General features: G+C 53.2%; 1 protein-coding gene across 1 annotated transcript in view; it reads right to left on the reverse strand.

Annotated features, from left to right (window-relative positions):
- Positions 1 to 16006, reverse strand: part of LOC144681476 (uncharacterized) — an 81440-nt gene that overhangs the window by 11872 nt on the left and 53562 nt on the right. Inside the window, exons 22-28 of the mRNA XM_078543092.1 lie at positions 15017 to 15069; positions 12889 to 13011; positions 11236 to 11263; positions 8526 to 8581; positions 7378 to 7397; positions 1700 to 1738; positions 69 to 211 (exon numbers count right to left, since the gene is read on the reverse strand). Of these exons, the coding sequence (XP_078399218.1) occupies positions 69 to 211; positions 1700 to 1738; positions 7378 to 7397; positions 8526 to 8581; positions 11236 to 11263; positions 12889 to 13011; positions 15017 to 15069 (462 nt within the window). The remainder of the gene's footprint in view (positions 1 to 68; positions 212 to 1699; positions 1739 to 7377; positions 7398 to 8525; positions 8582 to 11235; positions 11264 to 12888; positions 13012 to 15016; positions 15070 to 16006) is intronic.

Raw genomic sequence — 16006 nt, forward strand, 5'->3', positions numbered from 1 at the left:
GAGGGAGGGAGAGGGAGAGAGAGAGAGAGGGAGAGAGGGAGAATGTGCCAAAGAGAGGTGCTCCTCACCTTGGAGCACAGCTTGTGAGTGTTTGCAGTTCTCGTGTCTTGGCAGACGGCACTGACGCTCAATACGCTGTAATTCCTGCACTTGTAGTCGTTTTTCCTTCACTGACTCACGTTTCAATCTCGCTATCGTTTGTGCCTCTCGCCTGATGATGAAAAAGGACAATTCCCAATTCCGTTTACAATATCGACATTGTCTTTCCACATTATCTTTCATTCTATCTTTTCCTTTTTGTTTGTCAATGTTTTCCACCCCTCCCTACCCCCGACCCCCTCCTCCCTCCTCCCTACCCCCGACCCCCCTTCTCCCTCCTCCCTACCCCGACCCCCCTCCTCCCTCCTCCCTACCCCCGACCCCCTTCTCCCTCCTCCCTACCCCCGACCCCCCTCCTCCCTCCTCCCTACCCCCGACCCCCCTCCTCCCTCCTCCCTACCCCCGACCCCCCTCCTCCCTCCTCCCGACCCCCCTCCTCCCTCATCCCTACCCCCGACCCCCCTCCTCCCTCCTCCCTACCCCCCGACCCCCCTCCTCCCTCCTCCCTACCCCCGACCCCCCTCCTCCCTCCTCCCTACCCCCGACCCCCTCCTCCCTCCTCCCTACCCCCGACCCCCCTCCTCCCTCCTCCCGACCCCCGACCCCCCTCCTCCCTCATCCCTACCCCCGACCCCCCTCCTCCCTACCCCCGACCCCCCTCCTCCCTCATCCCTACCCCCGACCCCCCTCCTCCCTCCTCCCTACCCCCGACCCCCCTCCTCCCTACCCCCGACCCCCCTCCTCCCTACCCCCGACCCCCGACCCCCTCCTCCCTACCCCCGACCCCCCCTCCTCCCTACCCCCGACCCCCCTCCTCCCTACCCCCGACCCCCCTCCTCCCTGCCCCCGACCCCCCTCCCTGCCCCCGACCCCCCTCCTCCCTACCCCCGACCCCCCCTCCTCCCTACCCTGACCCCCCCCTCCTCCCTACCCCCGACCCCCTCCTCCCTACTCTCGACCCCCTCCTCCCTACCCCCGACTCCCCTCCTCCCTACCCCCGACTCCCCTCTCCCTACCCCCGACCCCCTCCTCCCTACCCCCGACCCTCCTCCTCCCTACCCCTGAACCCCCTCCTCCCTACCCCCGACTCCCCTCCTCCCTACCCCCGACCCCCCTCCTCCCTGCCCCCGACCCCCCTCCTCCCTGCCCCCGACTCCCGTCTTCCCTGCCCCCGACTCCCGTCTTCCCTGCCCCCGACTCCCGTCCTCCCTGCCCCCGACTCCCGTCCTCCCTGCCCCCGACTCCCTCCCCTATCACCCTCCCCCTCGTCCCTTTCTTTCCTCGCTGCTCCCCCCACTCAGGAGACCTCCGCGTGTTCCGGGTGCTTTGCTCTGTAACACGCTCTCAGCTCAGGGTAAGAAGGTCATGGGTTCCAGCAGCACTACAGAGACTTCAGGCTAATTCTGTTCGGTGCGATACAGAGGGAGTGCTGCACTGTCAGAGCTGCTGTCCACCAGGTCAGACAATAATCTGAGGACCTCTCAGAAAATGGTAGTGGAGGGGCAGGAAATTTGCCAACTCCTTTTGACCGAGTGTCTCTTTCATGGGCTCTGCTGACCCATTTAATCCCCTCCCATGGCCCAATGCGAAATTTAATTACCTCTGAAATTCCTTGTTGACCCAGTCCGATATTTGGGATCTGTTGGATAGAAAGCGAAATTTAATCCAAATAACACATACACTCCGAGTGCATTTCTCCCTGCACCATTCCTACCAAAGGGCTTGACAGGATAGATGGTCAATGGCTGTTGCCCCCTGGTCAGACAGTCTAGAACACGGGGACACAGTCTCAGGGTAAGGGATCAGCCATTTCAGACTGACTGGAGGAGAAGGTTCTTCACATTCAAAGGGTTGTGAATCTTTGGAATTCTCTACTCCAGAGAGAGCTGTGGACACTCAATCATTGAGTATATTCAAGGCTGAGTTGATAGGTTTTTGGGAACCAAGGGCTATGGGGTTAGTGCTGGGAGGTGGAGTTGAAGAAGAAGATGAGTCATGATCTTGTTGAATGGTGGAGCAGGCTCGAGGACAGAAATACTTATTCCAGATCCTATTTCTTCTATACTGACTCTCACTGGGGTACAGGGTCCCCTCCTCTCCTGAAGGTGCTGACTCTCACTGGGGTACAGGGTCCCCCTCCTCTCCTGAAGGTGCTGACTCTCACTGGGGTACAGGGTCCCCCTCCTCTCCTGAAGGTGCTGACTCTCACTGGGGTACAGGTCCCCCTCCTCTCCTGAAGGTGCTGACTCTCACTGGGGTACAGGGACCCCTCCTCTCCTGAAGGTGCTGACTCTCACTGGGGTACAGGTCCCCTCCTGTCCTGAAGGTGCTGACTCTCACTGGGATACAGGGTCCCCCTCCTCTCCTGAAGGTGCTGACTCTCACTGGGGTACAGGGTCCCCCTCCTCTCCTGAAGGTGCTGACTCTCATTGGGGTACAGGTCCCCCTCCTCTCCTGAAGGTGCTGACTCTCACTGGGGTACAGGTCCCCTCCTGTCCTGAAGGTGCTGACTCTCACTGGGGTACAGGTCCCCCTCCTCTCCTGAAGGTGCTGACTCTCCCTGGGGTACAGGTCCCCTCCTGTCCTGAAGGTGCTGACTCTCACTGGGGTACAGGGTCCCCCTCCTCTCCTGAAGGTGCTGACTCTCACTGGGGTACAGAGTCCCCCTCCTCTCCTGAAGGTGCTGACTCTCACTGGGGTACAGGGTCCCCCTCCTCTCCTAAAGGTGCTGACTCTCACTGGGGTACAGGGTCCCCCTCCTCTCCTAAAGGTGCTGACTCTCACTGGGGTCCATGACAGTGTGGTGGAGGCAGGGTCAATCGAGGCATTCAAGAGGGAGTTGGATTATTATCTGAAACGGGAGAATGTTCAGGGCTACGGGGAGAAGACGGGGGCTTGGAATCAGGTAAATTGCTCCCTCAGGGAGCCAGCACAGATATGACAGGACGAATGGCCTTCTCCGTGCATTATTCATTCTTTGATTCTACATTGTTGAACTGTGATTCCCAGAACAGGAAAAGGTTAAATCACTGGAACGCTGTTCTGATGTGTCAGGCTGGATTATTAAAGAGGAAAACATTGCATATAAATAATCTGCTTCTTACTGAGGTTGACTGAAGGATAAATATTGGCCCAGGACATAGCGGAGAGCTCCCATGCTCCCCTGCGAAATAGTGGCCATGGGATCTGTACCTGAGAATGCCTCGGTTTAATGTCATATCTGAAAGACAGCGTCTCCGGCACTGCAGCACTCCCTCAGTACAGCACAAGGAGCGAGGGCCTGAATTTCGTGCTCAAGTTCCTGGCGTGGGGATTGAACCCACATCCTCCTGGCCTGCAGGCAAGAGAGAGAGAGAATGCCACCCTCTGAGTCATGGCAGGCACCTGGGTGAAGTTTAAGAAGTATCATTGACATGGGCTCAAAATGGTCTCAGATTTCACAAGTTGATGTAGAGAAAGACTCTCTATTTACACCACCATATTGATGCTGAGCCTGGAATTCTGTTATGATGTGTGGCTTATTTAAATTAAAGTCTGCTTTTGAAAGATGTGTTTGACATGGAATGTTGCTGAGGGTATATTTTATTTGGGATTGAGCTACACCTGCTCTCTCACACATGCCTGGCACCAGCTCACAACAAGGATACCACCGACTCTCGTGGAGCGGTGCCAACTTTGTCTCAGTGGGTGGCAATCTCCTCCCAGAGTCAGAGGTTCAAGAACCATGTCAGAGAATTGAGCATATCAGCCAGGCTGACACTCCTAGTGCCGTACTGAGGGAGTGCTGCACTGTCAGAGGGTCAGTACTGAGGGAGTGCTGCACTATCAGAGGGTCAGTACTGAGGGAGTGCTGCACTGTCAGAGGGTCAGGACTGAGGGAGTGCTGCACTGTCAGAGGGTCAGTACTGAGGGAGCGCTGCACTGTCAGAGGGTCAGTACTGAGGGAGTGCTGCACTGTCAGAGGGTCAGTACTGAGGGAGTGCTGCACTGTCAGAGGGTCAGTACTGAGGGAGCGCTGCACTGTCAGAGGGTCAGTACTGAGGGAGTGCTGCATTGTCAGAGGGTCAGTACTGAGGGAGCGCTGCAGTGTCAGAGGGTCAGTACTGAGGGAGCGCTGCACTGTCAGAGGGTCAGTACTGAGGGAGTGCTGCACTGTCAGAGTATCAGTACTGAGGGAGTGCTGCACTGTCAGAGGGTCAGTACTGAGGGAGTGCTGCACTGTCAGAGGGTCAGTACTGAGGGAGTGCTGCACTGTCAGAGGGTCAGTACTGAGGGAGTGCTGCACTGTCAGAGGGTCAGTACTGAGGGAGAGCTGCACTGTCAGAGGGTCAGTACTGAGGGAGTGCTGCACTGTCAGAGGGTCAGTACTGAGGGAGTGCTGCACTGTCAGAGGGTCAGTACTGAGGGAGAGCTGCACTGTCAGAGGGTCAGTACTGAGGGAGTGCTGCACTGTCAGAGGGTCAGTACTGAGGGAGTGCTGCACTATCAGAGGGTCAGTACTGAGGGAGTGCTGCACTGTCAGAGGGTCAGTACTGAGGGAGTGCTGCACTGTCAGAGGGTCAGTACTGAGGGAGTGCTGCACTGTCAGAGCGTCAGGACTGAGGGAGTGCTGCACTATCAGAGGGTCAGTACTGAGGGAGTGCTGCACTGTCAGAGGGTCAGTACTGAGGGAGTGCTGCACTGTCGGAGGGTCAGTACTGAGGGAGAGCTGCACTGTCAGAGCGTCAGTACTGAGGGAGTGCTGCACTGTCAGAGGGTCAGTACTGAGGGAGTGCTGCACTGTCAGAGGGTCAGTACTGAGGGAGTGCTACACTGTCAGAGGGTCAGTACTGAGGGAGTGCTGCACTGTCAGAGGGTCAGTACTGAGGGAGCGCTGCACTGTCAGAGGGTCAGTACGGAGGGAGTGCTGCATTGTCAGAGGGTCAGTACTGAGGGAGTGCTGCACTGTCAGAGGGTCAGTACTGAGGGAGTGCTGCACTGTCAGAGGGTCAGTACTGAGGGAGTGCTGCACTGTCAGAGGGTCAGTACTGAGGGAGTGCTGCATTGTCAGAGGGTCAGTACTGAGGGAGTGCTGCACTGTCAGAGGGTCAGTACTGAGGGAGTGCTGCACTGTCAGAGGGTCAGTACTGAGGGAGTGCTGCATTGTTGGAGGGTCTGTACTGAGGGAGTGCTGCACTGTCGGAGGGTCAGTACTGAGGGAGTGCTGCACTGTCAGAGGGTCAGTACTGAGGGAGTGCTGCACTGTCAGAGGGTCAGTACTGAGGGAGTGCTGCACTGTCAGAGGGTCAGTACTGAGGGAATGTTGCTGTGTCGAGGGTATGATTCTTTGGATGAGACATTAAATCAAGGCCCTGTCTGCTCTCTCAGGTGGGATGTTAAAGATCCCCCAGTCACTAATTGAATGAAGACAGAGGGTGGGGCTGGAGTTTCTCCCCTGCGTTCTGGGGCCGACATTTCTCATTCAAACAACATCGCTGAGAAAAAAAAACAATCACCTCATTATCATATTGCTGTTCGTGGGATCTTGCTCTGCGTGAATTGGCTGCCACATTTCCTGACTGACACAGTGACTGCTTTTCAAGATTGTAATCGATTGGCCGAAGTGAATGTGGGGGATTCGCTGGGGTAACTCAGGGTGGAGTGTGGAACACATCTGTGATCAACCTTGAGGATCAGTGGTCTGCAGACATACATCAGCCTGGGTTGTCGGGTATACTCTTGTGCAGCTGCTTTATTCTGCTGTCAACAGTTTCTTTAAGGTGTCGTCAGTCACAGCCAAACAGCGACCCCTTGTTCCTGAGCAGCAATAGAGCACAGCCAGTGTAACACGGACAATATCCACTATATACTGAAGGGCACCGCCACCTGGTGTGGGGCATCAGCAACTGCTGCTGAGCTGCCATTAGCCACAGGAGGTAAAGGAGGCAAACAGTCTCGACAAGGAAATCCCAAACTACACAGCATTTAGAAAGAGGGAATTTTCTGCCTCGTCGCTCATAGCTCCTGGTGAGGCAAAAAAGCTTCTTGTGAAAACTGACTGTGGGTTTGTTTGTCAGCAGCACTCAGAGTGAGCAGAGCAGCACTCCCTCGGTACTGACTCTCCGACAGTGCAGCACTCCCTCAGTACTGACTCTCCGACAGTGCAGCACTCCCTCAGTACTGTCCCTCTGACAGTGCAGCACTCCCTCAGTACTGACCCTCTGACAGTGCAGCACTCCCTCAGTACTGACACTCTGACAGTGCAGCACTCCCTTAGTACTGACCCTCCGACAGTGCAGCACTCCCTTAGTACTGACCCTCCAACAGTGCAGCACTCCCTCAGTACTGACCCTCCGACAGTGCAGCTCTGCCTCAGTACTGACCCTCTGACAGTGCCGCACTCCCTCAGTACTGACCCTCTGACAGTGCAGCACTCCCTCGGTACTGACTCTCCAACAGTGCAGCACTCCCTCAGTACTGACTCTCCGACAGTGCAGCTCTCCCTCAATACTGACCCTCCGACAGTGCAGCACTCCCTCAGTACTGACCCTCCGACAGTGCAGCGCTCCCTCAGTACTGACCCTCTGACAGTGCAGCACTCCCTCAGTACTGACCCTCTGACAGTGCAGCACTCCCTTAGTACTGACCCTCTGACAGTGCGGCACTCCCTCAGCACTGACCCTCCGACAGTGCGGCTCTCCCTCAGTACTGCCTGAGTGAGATTGGATGGGGTGGTTTGTGCAGAAAATTGGCAGAGCTCGCTGGGCTGAATGAGCTGTTTCTGTGCTGGAACAGACAGCGATTCTACACGTGCCCTTCAGCAACTCGCTGACACAGGGAGGTACTGCGAGGATTGCTCAGCCAGCAAACCTCACCAAGTATCAGGGGAGGAGAGAGAGAAATTGTGGGAGCTGCCGGCTTTTGTGTGGGACGTTAAACTGTCTGCCTGGTCGGGCGGATGCAACAGATCCCATGGCACTATGTTGAAGAAGAGCAAGGGGGAGTTCTCCCCCGTGTCCAGGGTTGATATTGATCCCTAAACCAACATCACAAAAATCAGATTATCTGCTCATTAACACATTGCTGTTTGTGGGATCTTGCTGTGCGCAGACTGGCTGCCGGGTTTCCTACATTACAACAGTGACTACATTTCACAAAGTACTTCAGTGGCTGTAAACATTTTGAAAGTGGTTGGGGGAGGGAATCTCAGTTGCAAAAGAGGCGACGTAAATGCAAAATAATTCTTTTTTCAGAGTCCCGACTCATGCAGCACAGCTCATTGTTGTAAAACACACTCACATTTGTTGTCCTCTCCGTTCCTGTAGAAAGGAAGAGGAATATTTACACAGGGCACAAAAAGCAGCAGGTGCTCAAAACTATCACTCTGCGCCAACAGCATTTCATCCCAGTCAATGGAAAGGATGTCAGTGCTCGAGAATAGGGCATTTTCATCAAGTGTCCCATCAAACACTCCCAGGACAGGTACAGCACGGGGTTAGATACAGAGTAAAGCTCCCTCTACACTGTCCCCATCAAACACTCCCAGGACAGGTACAGTACGGGGTTAGATACAGAGTAAAGCTCCCTCTACACTGTCCCCATCAAACACTCCCAGGGCAGGTACAGCACGGGGTTAGATACAGAGTATAGCTCCCTCTACACTGCCCCATCAAACACTCCCAGGACAGGTACAGCACGGGGTTAGATACAGAGTAAAGCTTCCTCTACACTGTCCCCATAAAACACTCCCAAGACAGGTACAGCACAGGGTTAGATACAGAGTAAAGCTCTCTCTACACTGTCCCCATCAAACACTCCCAGGACAGGTACAGCACGGGGTTAGATACAGAGTAAAGCTCTCTCTACACTGTCCCCATCAAACACTCCCAGGACAGGTACAGCACGGGGTTAGATACAGAGTAAAGCTCTCTCTACACTGTCCCCATCAAACACTCCCAGGACAGGTACAGCACAAGATTAGATACAGAGTAAAGCTCCTTCTACACTGTCCCCATCAAACACTCCCAGGACAGGTACAGCACAAGATTAGATACAGAGTAAAGCTCCTTCTACACTGTCCCCATCAAACACTCCCAGGACAGGTACAGCACGGGGTTAGAGAGTAAAGCTCCCTCTACACTGTCCCCATCAAACACTCCCAGGACAGGTACAGCACGGGGTTAGATACAGAGTAAAGCTCCCTTTACACTGTCCCCATCAAACACTCCCAGGACAGGTACAGCACGGGGTTAGATACAGAGTAAAGCTCCCTCTACACTGTCCCCATCAAACACTCCCAGGACAGGTACAGCACGGGGTTAGATACAGAGTAAGGGTGCCTTTACACTGTGATATGACGGTGCTAATATTAAAGTAAGTTTCTTCCTTCTTTCTTCTCACTGTCTCTCTTTATGATTCCTCACTGAATGACACACCTGGATTCTTACCGGTTCAAGACATTTATCTTCCGTGTGCAGATTTGAACTCTTCGTTTCTATATTAACTGAGAGAAAAAGAACAAATTCCTGGTCAGCATTATGGTGACTGAGCATTGCAGATTATGCTGAATGTTCCAGAGTCAATGAACACTAAGGAATCATTGGACCTTGCAGCACAGAAGCAGACCATTCGGCCCACCCTGCCTGTGTCGGCTCTTTGATAGAACGATCCAAATAGTCCCATTTCCCACTGCTTTTTCCTGCAAATTCTTTCCCTTCAAGTATTTATCAAACTACGCTCCCACACAGGAAGATACTCAACCTAGCCCCTCTGAGCATCTGTAGACCCAGGTTGAAGCAGTAAAGGCATCTCCTTCCCAGTGAAACCACACACTCATCGCTGGGCAAAGCTGGATTCTCAGTGTGGGGTCCATCCTCTACCCTGTGCATCAGCCGCAGTCCATAACCCAGGCTGACACTCTCCTGGTGCCAGTACTGAGGGAGTGCTGCACAGTGAAAAGTGCTATCTTTCGCATGAAACATTAAACCTCTCTGTGGGTGTAAAAGCTCCCATGGCCAGAAGGGCAGGACTGTTCTCCCTGTTGTCCTGGCCAAGTTACTGTAAAACAGAGTATCCGGCCATTGTCACCTTGTTTCGCAGCTCTATTGCTGTGAGAATAACAGTGGCTGGGTTTTCCAGTGCCCGCTGGCATCCGGCAGGTTCGGTGGCGTGAGCAGAAAATATGGCGCAATTGGTTTCATGATGGCGTGAAACCTGTTCGCGATCGTCCGCTCAGCTCACTGATCGTGGCTGCATCTCCCACCATCGGACACCGGGAACCTCACTGTAATACATCAGCGTATCAGTATCAGGCCTGCCCACTGAATGTGCAGCTGGTGTGCGACCACCAGAAACACATCCTGCAGGTCTGCGCACGGTTTCCAGGGAGTGTCCACGACTCCTACACCCTCAGACAGTCACAGATCCCTGGAGTTTTCCAGGGTCCACAGAAGCTGCAGGGTTGGCTCCTCGGGGACAAGAGCTACCCACAGAGGCCGTGGCTGATGACACCCGTGTGGCGGCCTCAGACTGCAGCAGAGCGACGCTATAATGAGGCTCATGCAGCAGCTCGCAACTTGGTGGAGCAAACCATCGGGATGCTGACAGAGGGTGTCACACATCGTCACCACCTGCTGCACCCTTTACAACCTGGCGCTGCACCGGGGAGAGGAGCTGGCTGAGGAGCAGATGGAAGAGCTGGAGGTCTCCTCCAATGAGGAGGACGCTGACGGTGATGAGGGTGAGGGGGTTCTCGAAGGCGACGATAACGTAAATGAGGCCCTCACACTGTCCAGATGAGGCAGGCGCTCAGGAGGCCCTCATAGCTGCCAGATTTGTGGAGGATGATGATGACATGCAGTGAGGAGACACCATAGATCCTCACATTGCATCTGTGAATGTTTGACTCCAGTCTGGCTTATGGCAGTGCACATACCCTCTGTGAGAATGCTCCTGTCATGGAGACTCAGTGGAGGCCCTAATAGTCACTCGATTGCAGGAGGATGATGACAATGTGCAGTGAGGATGCTCCATAGATCTTCACATAGCCTCTGAGAATGTCTGACTCCTGCCTGGCCGAGGGCAGCTCGCTTGTGTTCTGTGATCAGGATCATATCATGGAGACGCAGCCATGAAACTTTAGATGCTTCTGATCCTTTGTCCGCCTTCAGCACCTGAGCCCTTCAGGAGCACAGCGTCACTGGTCACAGATGCTGGTGAGATGGGGGCCAGCCCCACCTTAAAGGGGCTGAGAGCACACAGAGAGAATGAGGGAACTCTGTGGCGCCTGCCCACTACATTCTGACCAGCACAGCCGAGGTGCAGGCATCAGTAATGTGTCCAGGGAGTGTGAGGCTGGACCATCACTGTGGTCTGAAGGCTGCACAGACACAGGGAAGAGGCCCTGGACTGAGACACCTGCCTTTATCTTGTGCAGAAAGGTTTCACATCTGAGTGACAAGAACACTGTTCATCAGAACAAGAAGCCACAGACAGGGAGACATTCTTGGGAGTTTATTGACAATAGTGCACATTATGTACAAGTGATTAACATACCGAGACTGTGCAATTAATTCTTCTTAACCTTCCTAACCCTGCCGCTACGTCTTGGTGCTCCCCGGACATCCACAGTGGAGGTGGGGGCAGCCTGCTGACTGTGACGCCCTGTCTGTGATGACTTTGGCGGGCATCCTCTGGAGGGCCAAGACCTGGAGGGCCCCGGCCTGCTTTCGGGGTCCTGCTGTGTGGCAGTGGACCCCTCCTCGGCCTGTGGAGCTGGAGCCGCTGGGGTCACAGGAAGAGGGGATTCGGATGGGCTGGACACTCGGAGTCGCCTGGATGGATTGTGCACCTGCTGATCCTCCTCCCTATGGGTTAGATACAGAGTAAAGCTCCCTTTACACTGCCCCCATCAGTGGGATTTAACCCAACCCCATTTTATGCCCATTCTCTACCTAAATGACAGCTGCCAACTTTGCCTGAAAGGAGAAACCATTCTCAGCTTTGCCTGCATGTTCTCAAACACATTTCAGTTTGATCTTCACCCTTTCACCCTGACGTGGACATGTACCCACCATCCCTGAGATGAAAACTCCATTGCTCCACTCTCTCCCACACGTCCAAATACAGGATAGTAGTGTTACTGAAGGCTGTGCTCACCTGACTCTGACGATGTTTTCCTAGATTTCTGAGGAGTGAACGGAATTCATTCAGTCAGTCTACTGTATAAAACACAATGCATTTCTATTGCACCTATCACGTAGAGAAAACATCCTGAGGCAGTTCGGAGGAGCAATTTAACATGGATGCCACATAAGGAGATAATCGGGAGCTTGCTCAGAGGTTTTAAGGTCCACCTTAGAAGGGGGAGAGGGTGTTGAGAGTCAGGGAGGTTAAGCGAGGGAATTCCAGAGCTTGAGGCTGAAGCAGTTGAAGGCACCGCCACAATGGTGGAGCGATTAAAATTGAGGATGTTCAAGAGGCCAGGATTAAAGGGGTGCAGAGATCTTGGAGAGTTATAGGACTGGAGGAGGTTATGAGGGAGGGGATGTGGCCGTGGAGAGGCCTGAAAACAAGGATGAGGCTGGGGAGGGGTGAATGGGGCGATGTTATGGAGATGGAAATAGGCGGGTCTCAGTGACGGTGCAGATATGTGTTTGGAGGCCCAGTACAGGTTGAAGTATGGCACCAGGGTTGCAAGCAGTCTGGTACAGCCTCAGGGAGTTGCCAGGAAGAGGGATGGGTCGGGAACAGCGTTTGGAGCAGGGATAGAAAACAATAGCTTCAGTCTTCCCAATATTTAGTTGGAGGAAATTTCTGCTCATCCAGTACTGGATGTCAGATAAGCAGTCTGGGAATTTAGACATGGTAGTGGTGAGGCAGAGCTGGGTACAAACTAACACTGTGTTTTCTGACGATGATGTCACCGCGGGACAGCACATAGATCAGAAATAGGAGGGGGGTGGGGGAGGTGGCCAAGGATAGATCCTCGGGGGTGACCAGAGGCAGGAGCAGGAAGAGAAGTCATTGATGGGGATACAACGAGAGTGATAAGAATGGAACCAGGCGACAGCAGTCCCAGCCAGCTGGGTGGTGGATGCTGTTGGAGGAGGACTAAGCACATGAAAAGCTGTAGAGAGGGATAAGGAGGAACAGCTTCTCTTTGTCACCAGTACATAGAATGTCATTTATGATTTTAATAAGAGCTGTTTCAATCCTGTGGCAGGGGCGAAAGCTTGATCGGAGGGATTCAAACATATAGGGGGGGATGGTCAGAGTGAGGGAGAGTAATAGTTTTAATGGAGTCTAGGGCATTGAAGATGGAGATGGAGATGAGGATGAGATTGAGCAGATTGGTAGCTGCCGAAATTTTGTGGCAAACAGGGAGCTAAATGATAGACACTTGTGGAATTTTTGAAAGTGCTGAGGTAAGTGAACCGGGAGAGAGATTCTTCCAAGGATGAGTATAGAAGGAGGTAGCGTTGGGGTGAGGAAGGTGGGTGTGGGTGGAGTGATACAAGGGGAGCGATCAGAGATGGCTTTGTCTACGATTATACGATGGGAATGGTGAGGCCCACATGAGGTAAGGTCAAGGTTTAACCAACATAGCTCAGCAAGAATCGCGGCTGATGGTGGAGCAGGCTCGAGGGGCCGAGTGGTCAACTCCTGCTCCTAATTCGTATGTTCTTATGTAATATTGTAGCCAAGCTCTTGGCTCAGTGACTGAGACGATGGGACAGACACTTACACTGGAGCCATGACCCACCCACCCCCCACCCAGAAGCTGTGACTCTCCCACTGTTCTCACTTTACCTTGGTGAACGAGGGGAATTTTACTTTCCCATTCGAGCATTTTCTCTGTTTCCTTTTCCTGCTATGGAGAATATCCTTGTTCTCATAAATATCCAGGATGATCGGCTGCTCAACTATTCCTCGCTAAACAATAGGCGAGAATAAAAATGCTGAACCTTTCCATTCCATTGTACTCAGTCATTTTCTTTCCTATGACCCATCGCCCAACCCTCCCCCCACCCGCCACACACACAAACAACCCTGTTCAATTTCTCCCCCTCTCCATCGGACGGCCGCGATTCAGGAGGGAGCAGAGGTAGGGTGAGGGTACGGCAGGGATTGGGGGGGGGGGAAGGGGAAGGTAAATGGCTGCCCCCCCCCTCAAGTTGCTCATCTGCTGTTTCCGCATTCAATGGGCAACATTGGGAGGTACAAATTTGAGACCTATACCCCTCCTAGCTCGTTGGGAATCCCAAATAGAGACTGCAGCTCCTCTCACTGGGTAGGAGGGTGGAGAGGGGAGGGTTAAGTTGAATCCCTGGGGTGTTTGGCGGGGGTGGGATGGCACCTCTAAAGCAGCTGGTTACCGGAGGAGCGATGCTCCTTTGAACTGCAGCACAGAGAGAACAAAAATAGATAGAAATGAAAAAAAAAAAATGTTCTTGGGGGAGAATTTACCAGAAACTCCGCGCCTGAAAACTGGGCCTCATGACACCCATTCCTCTAAAGAACACAAGAGGGTCAGGAGGGGGCCATTCAGCTCCTCAACCCTGCCCCACCACTCAACAAGATCATGGCTGCTCTCCTACCTCAACACCACCTCCTGTGCTCCCTCCATATCCCTCCTGTCAGATGACAACTGGGCTCCAAAAGGACCCAAAATGGCATCTAGGAAGTGCTCTGCCTGCCATATTGGCAGATGCGTTGGCACTCCATCAGCAATGTGTGCCAGCAGCATTCAACAGAAGGGTGAGATGAGAACCCTCCATTTGAAAAAAAATTGTCAACCTAATTGTGTAAGGTTATTTTATTTATAAAAATGATCTTTCTCCCTCTGATTTAAGCTTTGCGGGGTGCTGATCAACACTAATTATTTCCTCACCCATGGGGTCACTGACACATGGACACCAAGGTGAAGGACTGTCCCTCCAACAGTGCAGCACTCCCTTAGTACTGTCCCTCCAACAGTGCAGCACTCCCTTAGTACTGACTCTCTGACAGTGCAGCACTCCCCCAGTACTGACTCTCTGGCAGTGCAGCACTCCCTCAGTACTGACCCTCTGACAGTGCAGCACTCCCCCAGTACTGACCCTCTGACAGTGCAGCACTCCCCCAGTACTGACCCTCTGACAGTGCAGCACTCCTTCAGTACTGACCCTCTGACAGTGCAGCACTCCCCAGTACTGACCCTCTGACAGTGCAGCACTCCCCCAGTACTGACCCTCTGACAGTGCAGCACTCCCTCAGTACTGACACTGCAACAGTGCAGAACTCCCACAGTACTGACCCTCTGACAGTGCAGAACTCCCACAGTACTGACCCTCTGACAGTGCAGCACTCCCTCAGTACTGACCCTCTGACAGTGCAGCACTCCCTCAGTACTGACCCTCTGACAGTGCAGCACTCCCTCAGTACTGACGCTCTGACAGTGCAGCACTCCCTCAGTACTGACCCTCTCACAGTGCAGCACTCCCTCAGTACTGACCCTCCGACAGTGCAGCACTCCCTCAGTACAGACCCTCTGACAGTGCAGCACTCCCTCAGTACTGACCCTCCGACAGTGCAGCACTCCCTCAGTACTGACCCTCTGACAGTGCAGCACTCCCTCAGTACTGACCCTCTGACAGTGCAGCACTCCCTCAGTACTGACCCTCCGACAGTGCAGCACTCCCTCAGTACTGACCCTCCGACAGTGCAGCACTCCCTCAGTACTGACCCTCTGACAGTGCAGCACTCCCTCAGTGATTCACTGGGTGTGAGGCTGGATGAAGCGGGTGTGAACCCACGGTTTCCAACTCAGAGATGGGCAGTGAGAGGCACTGAGTCATGGCTGACAAATTTCCAAAGGGAAGTGCCTGCCTGTGCCCAGATGTTAGCTGAAGATGGCATGGACAATGAGCACATTCCCCATCACCAGGCTGAAATATACCATTCTCACGACCTTTCTCTTCTGTCGCAGTAAAAAACGATCAAGTTTCAAACCTGCCGGAGAGAAAACAAATCAGAGCTCAGAGTCACAGCGGTGAGTGAGATATCCAATGTAGGATGTATGTCCAGCACAACAGGTCTAACACCTCCGTCAAATGTCCTTACTCCCTTTTTACTGTAGAGCACAATCAGCACAACCAAAAAACCTCGTGCTGTACCTGTCCTGGGAGTGTTTGATGGAGACAGTGTAGAGGGAGCTTTACTCTGTATCTAACCCCGTGCTGTACCTGTCCTGGGAATGTTTGTTGGGGACAGTGTAGAGGGAGCTTTACTCTGTATCTAACCCCGTGCTGTACCTGTCCTGGGAATGTTTGTTGGGGACAGTGTAGAGGGAGCTTTACTCTGTATCTAACCCCGTGCTGTACCTGTCCTGGGAGTGTTTGATGGGGACAGTGTAGAAGGAGCTTTACTCTGTATCTAACCCCGTGCTGTACCTGTCCTGGGAGTGTTTGATGGGGACAGTGTAGAGGGAGTTTTACTCTGTATCTAACCCCGTGCTGTACCCGTCCTGGGAGTGTTTGATGGAGACAGTGTAGAGGGAGCTTTACTCTGTATCTAACCCCGTGCTGTACCTGTCCTGGGAGTGTTTGATGGGGACTGTGTAGAGGGAGCTTTACTCTGTATCTAACCCTGTGCTGTACCTGACCTGGGAGTGTTTGATGTACAGCATGAATTGAATATAAAGGTTGCTATACTTGGCCTATGAAACACGCAATGTTTAATGCATGAATGTGTTAATATGTGGTTGTATACATGTGTCAACGTGCATGTGTGAATGTGTTTACATCTTCAGGACATCCAAAAGACTTTTACAGCCAACTGTGCACTTTTAGTCACCATGATAATGTAGAAAATGTGTAAGCAATCTGAAAATTGTAACACAAACATGTAACTCCAGACCCACACAATATGGTTGACTCTAAAAAATGCC

This window comes from Cetorhinus maximus, chromosome 6 (assembly GCF_964194155.1).
Source record: "Cetorhinus maximus chromosome 6, sCetMax3.hap1.1, whole genome shotgun sequence".
In the NCBI taxonomy this organism is placed as follows: Eukaryota; Metazoa; Chordata; class Chondrichthyes; order Lamniformes; family Cetorhinidae; genus Cetorhinus; species Cetorhinus maximus.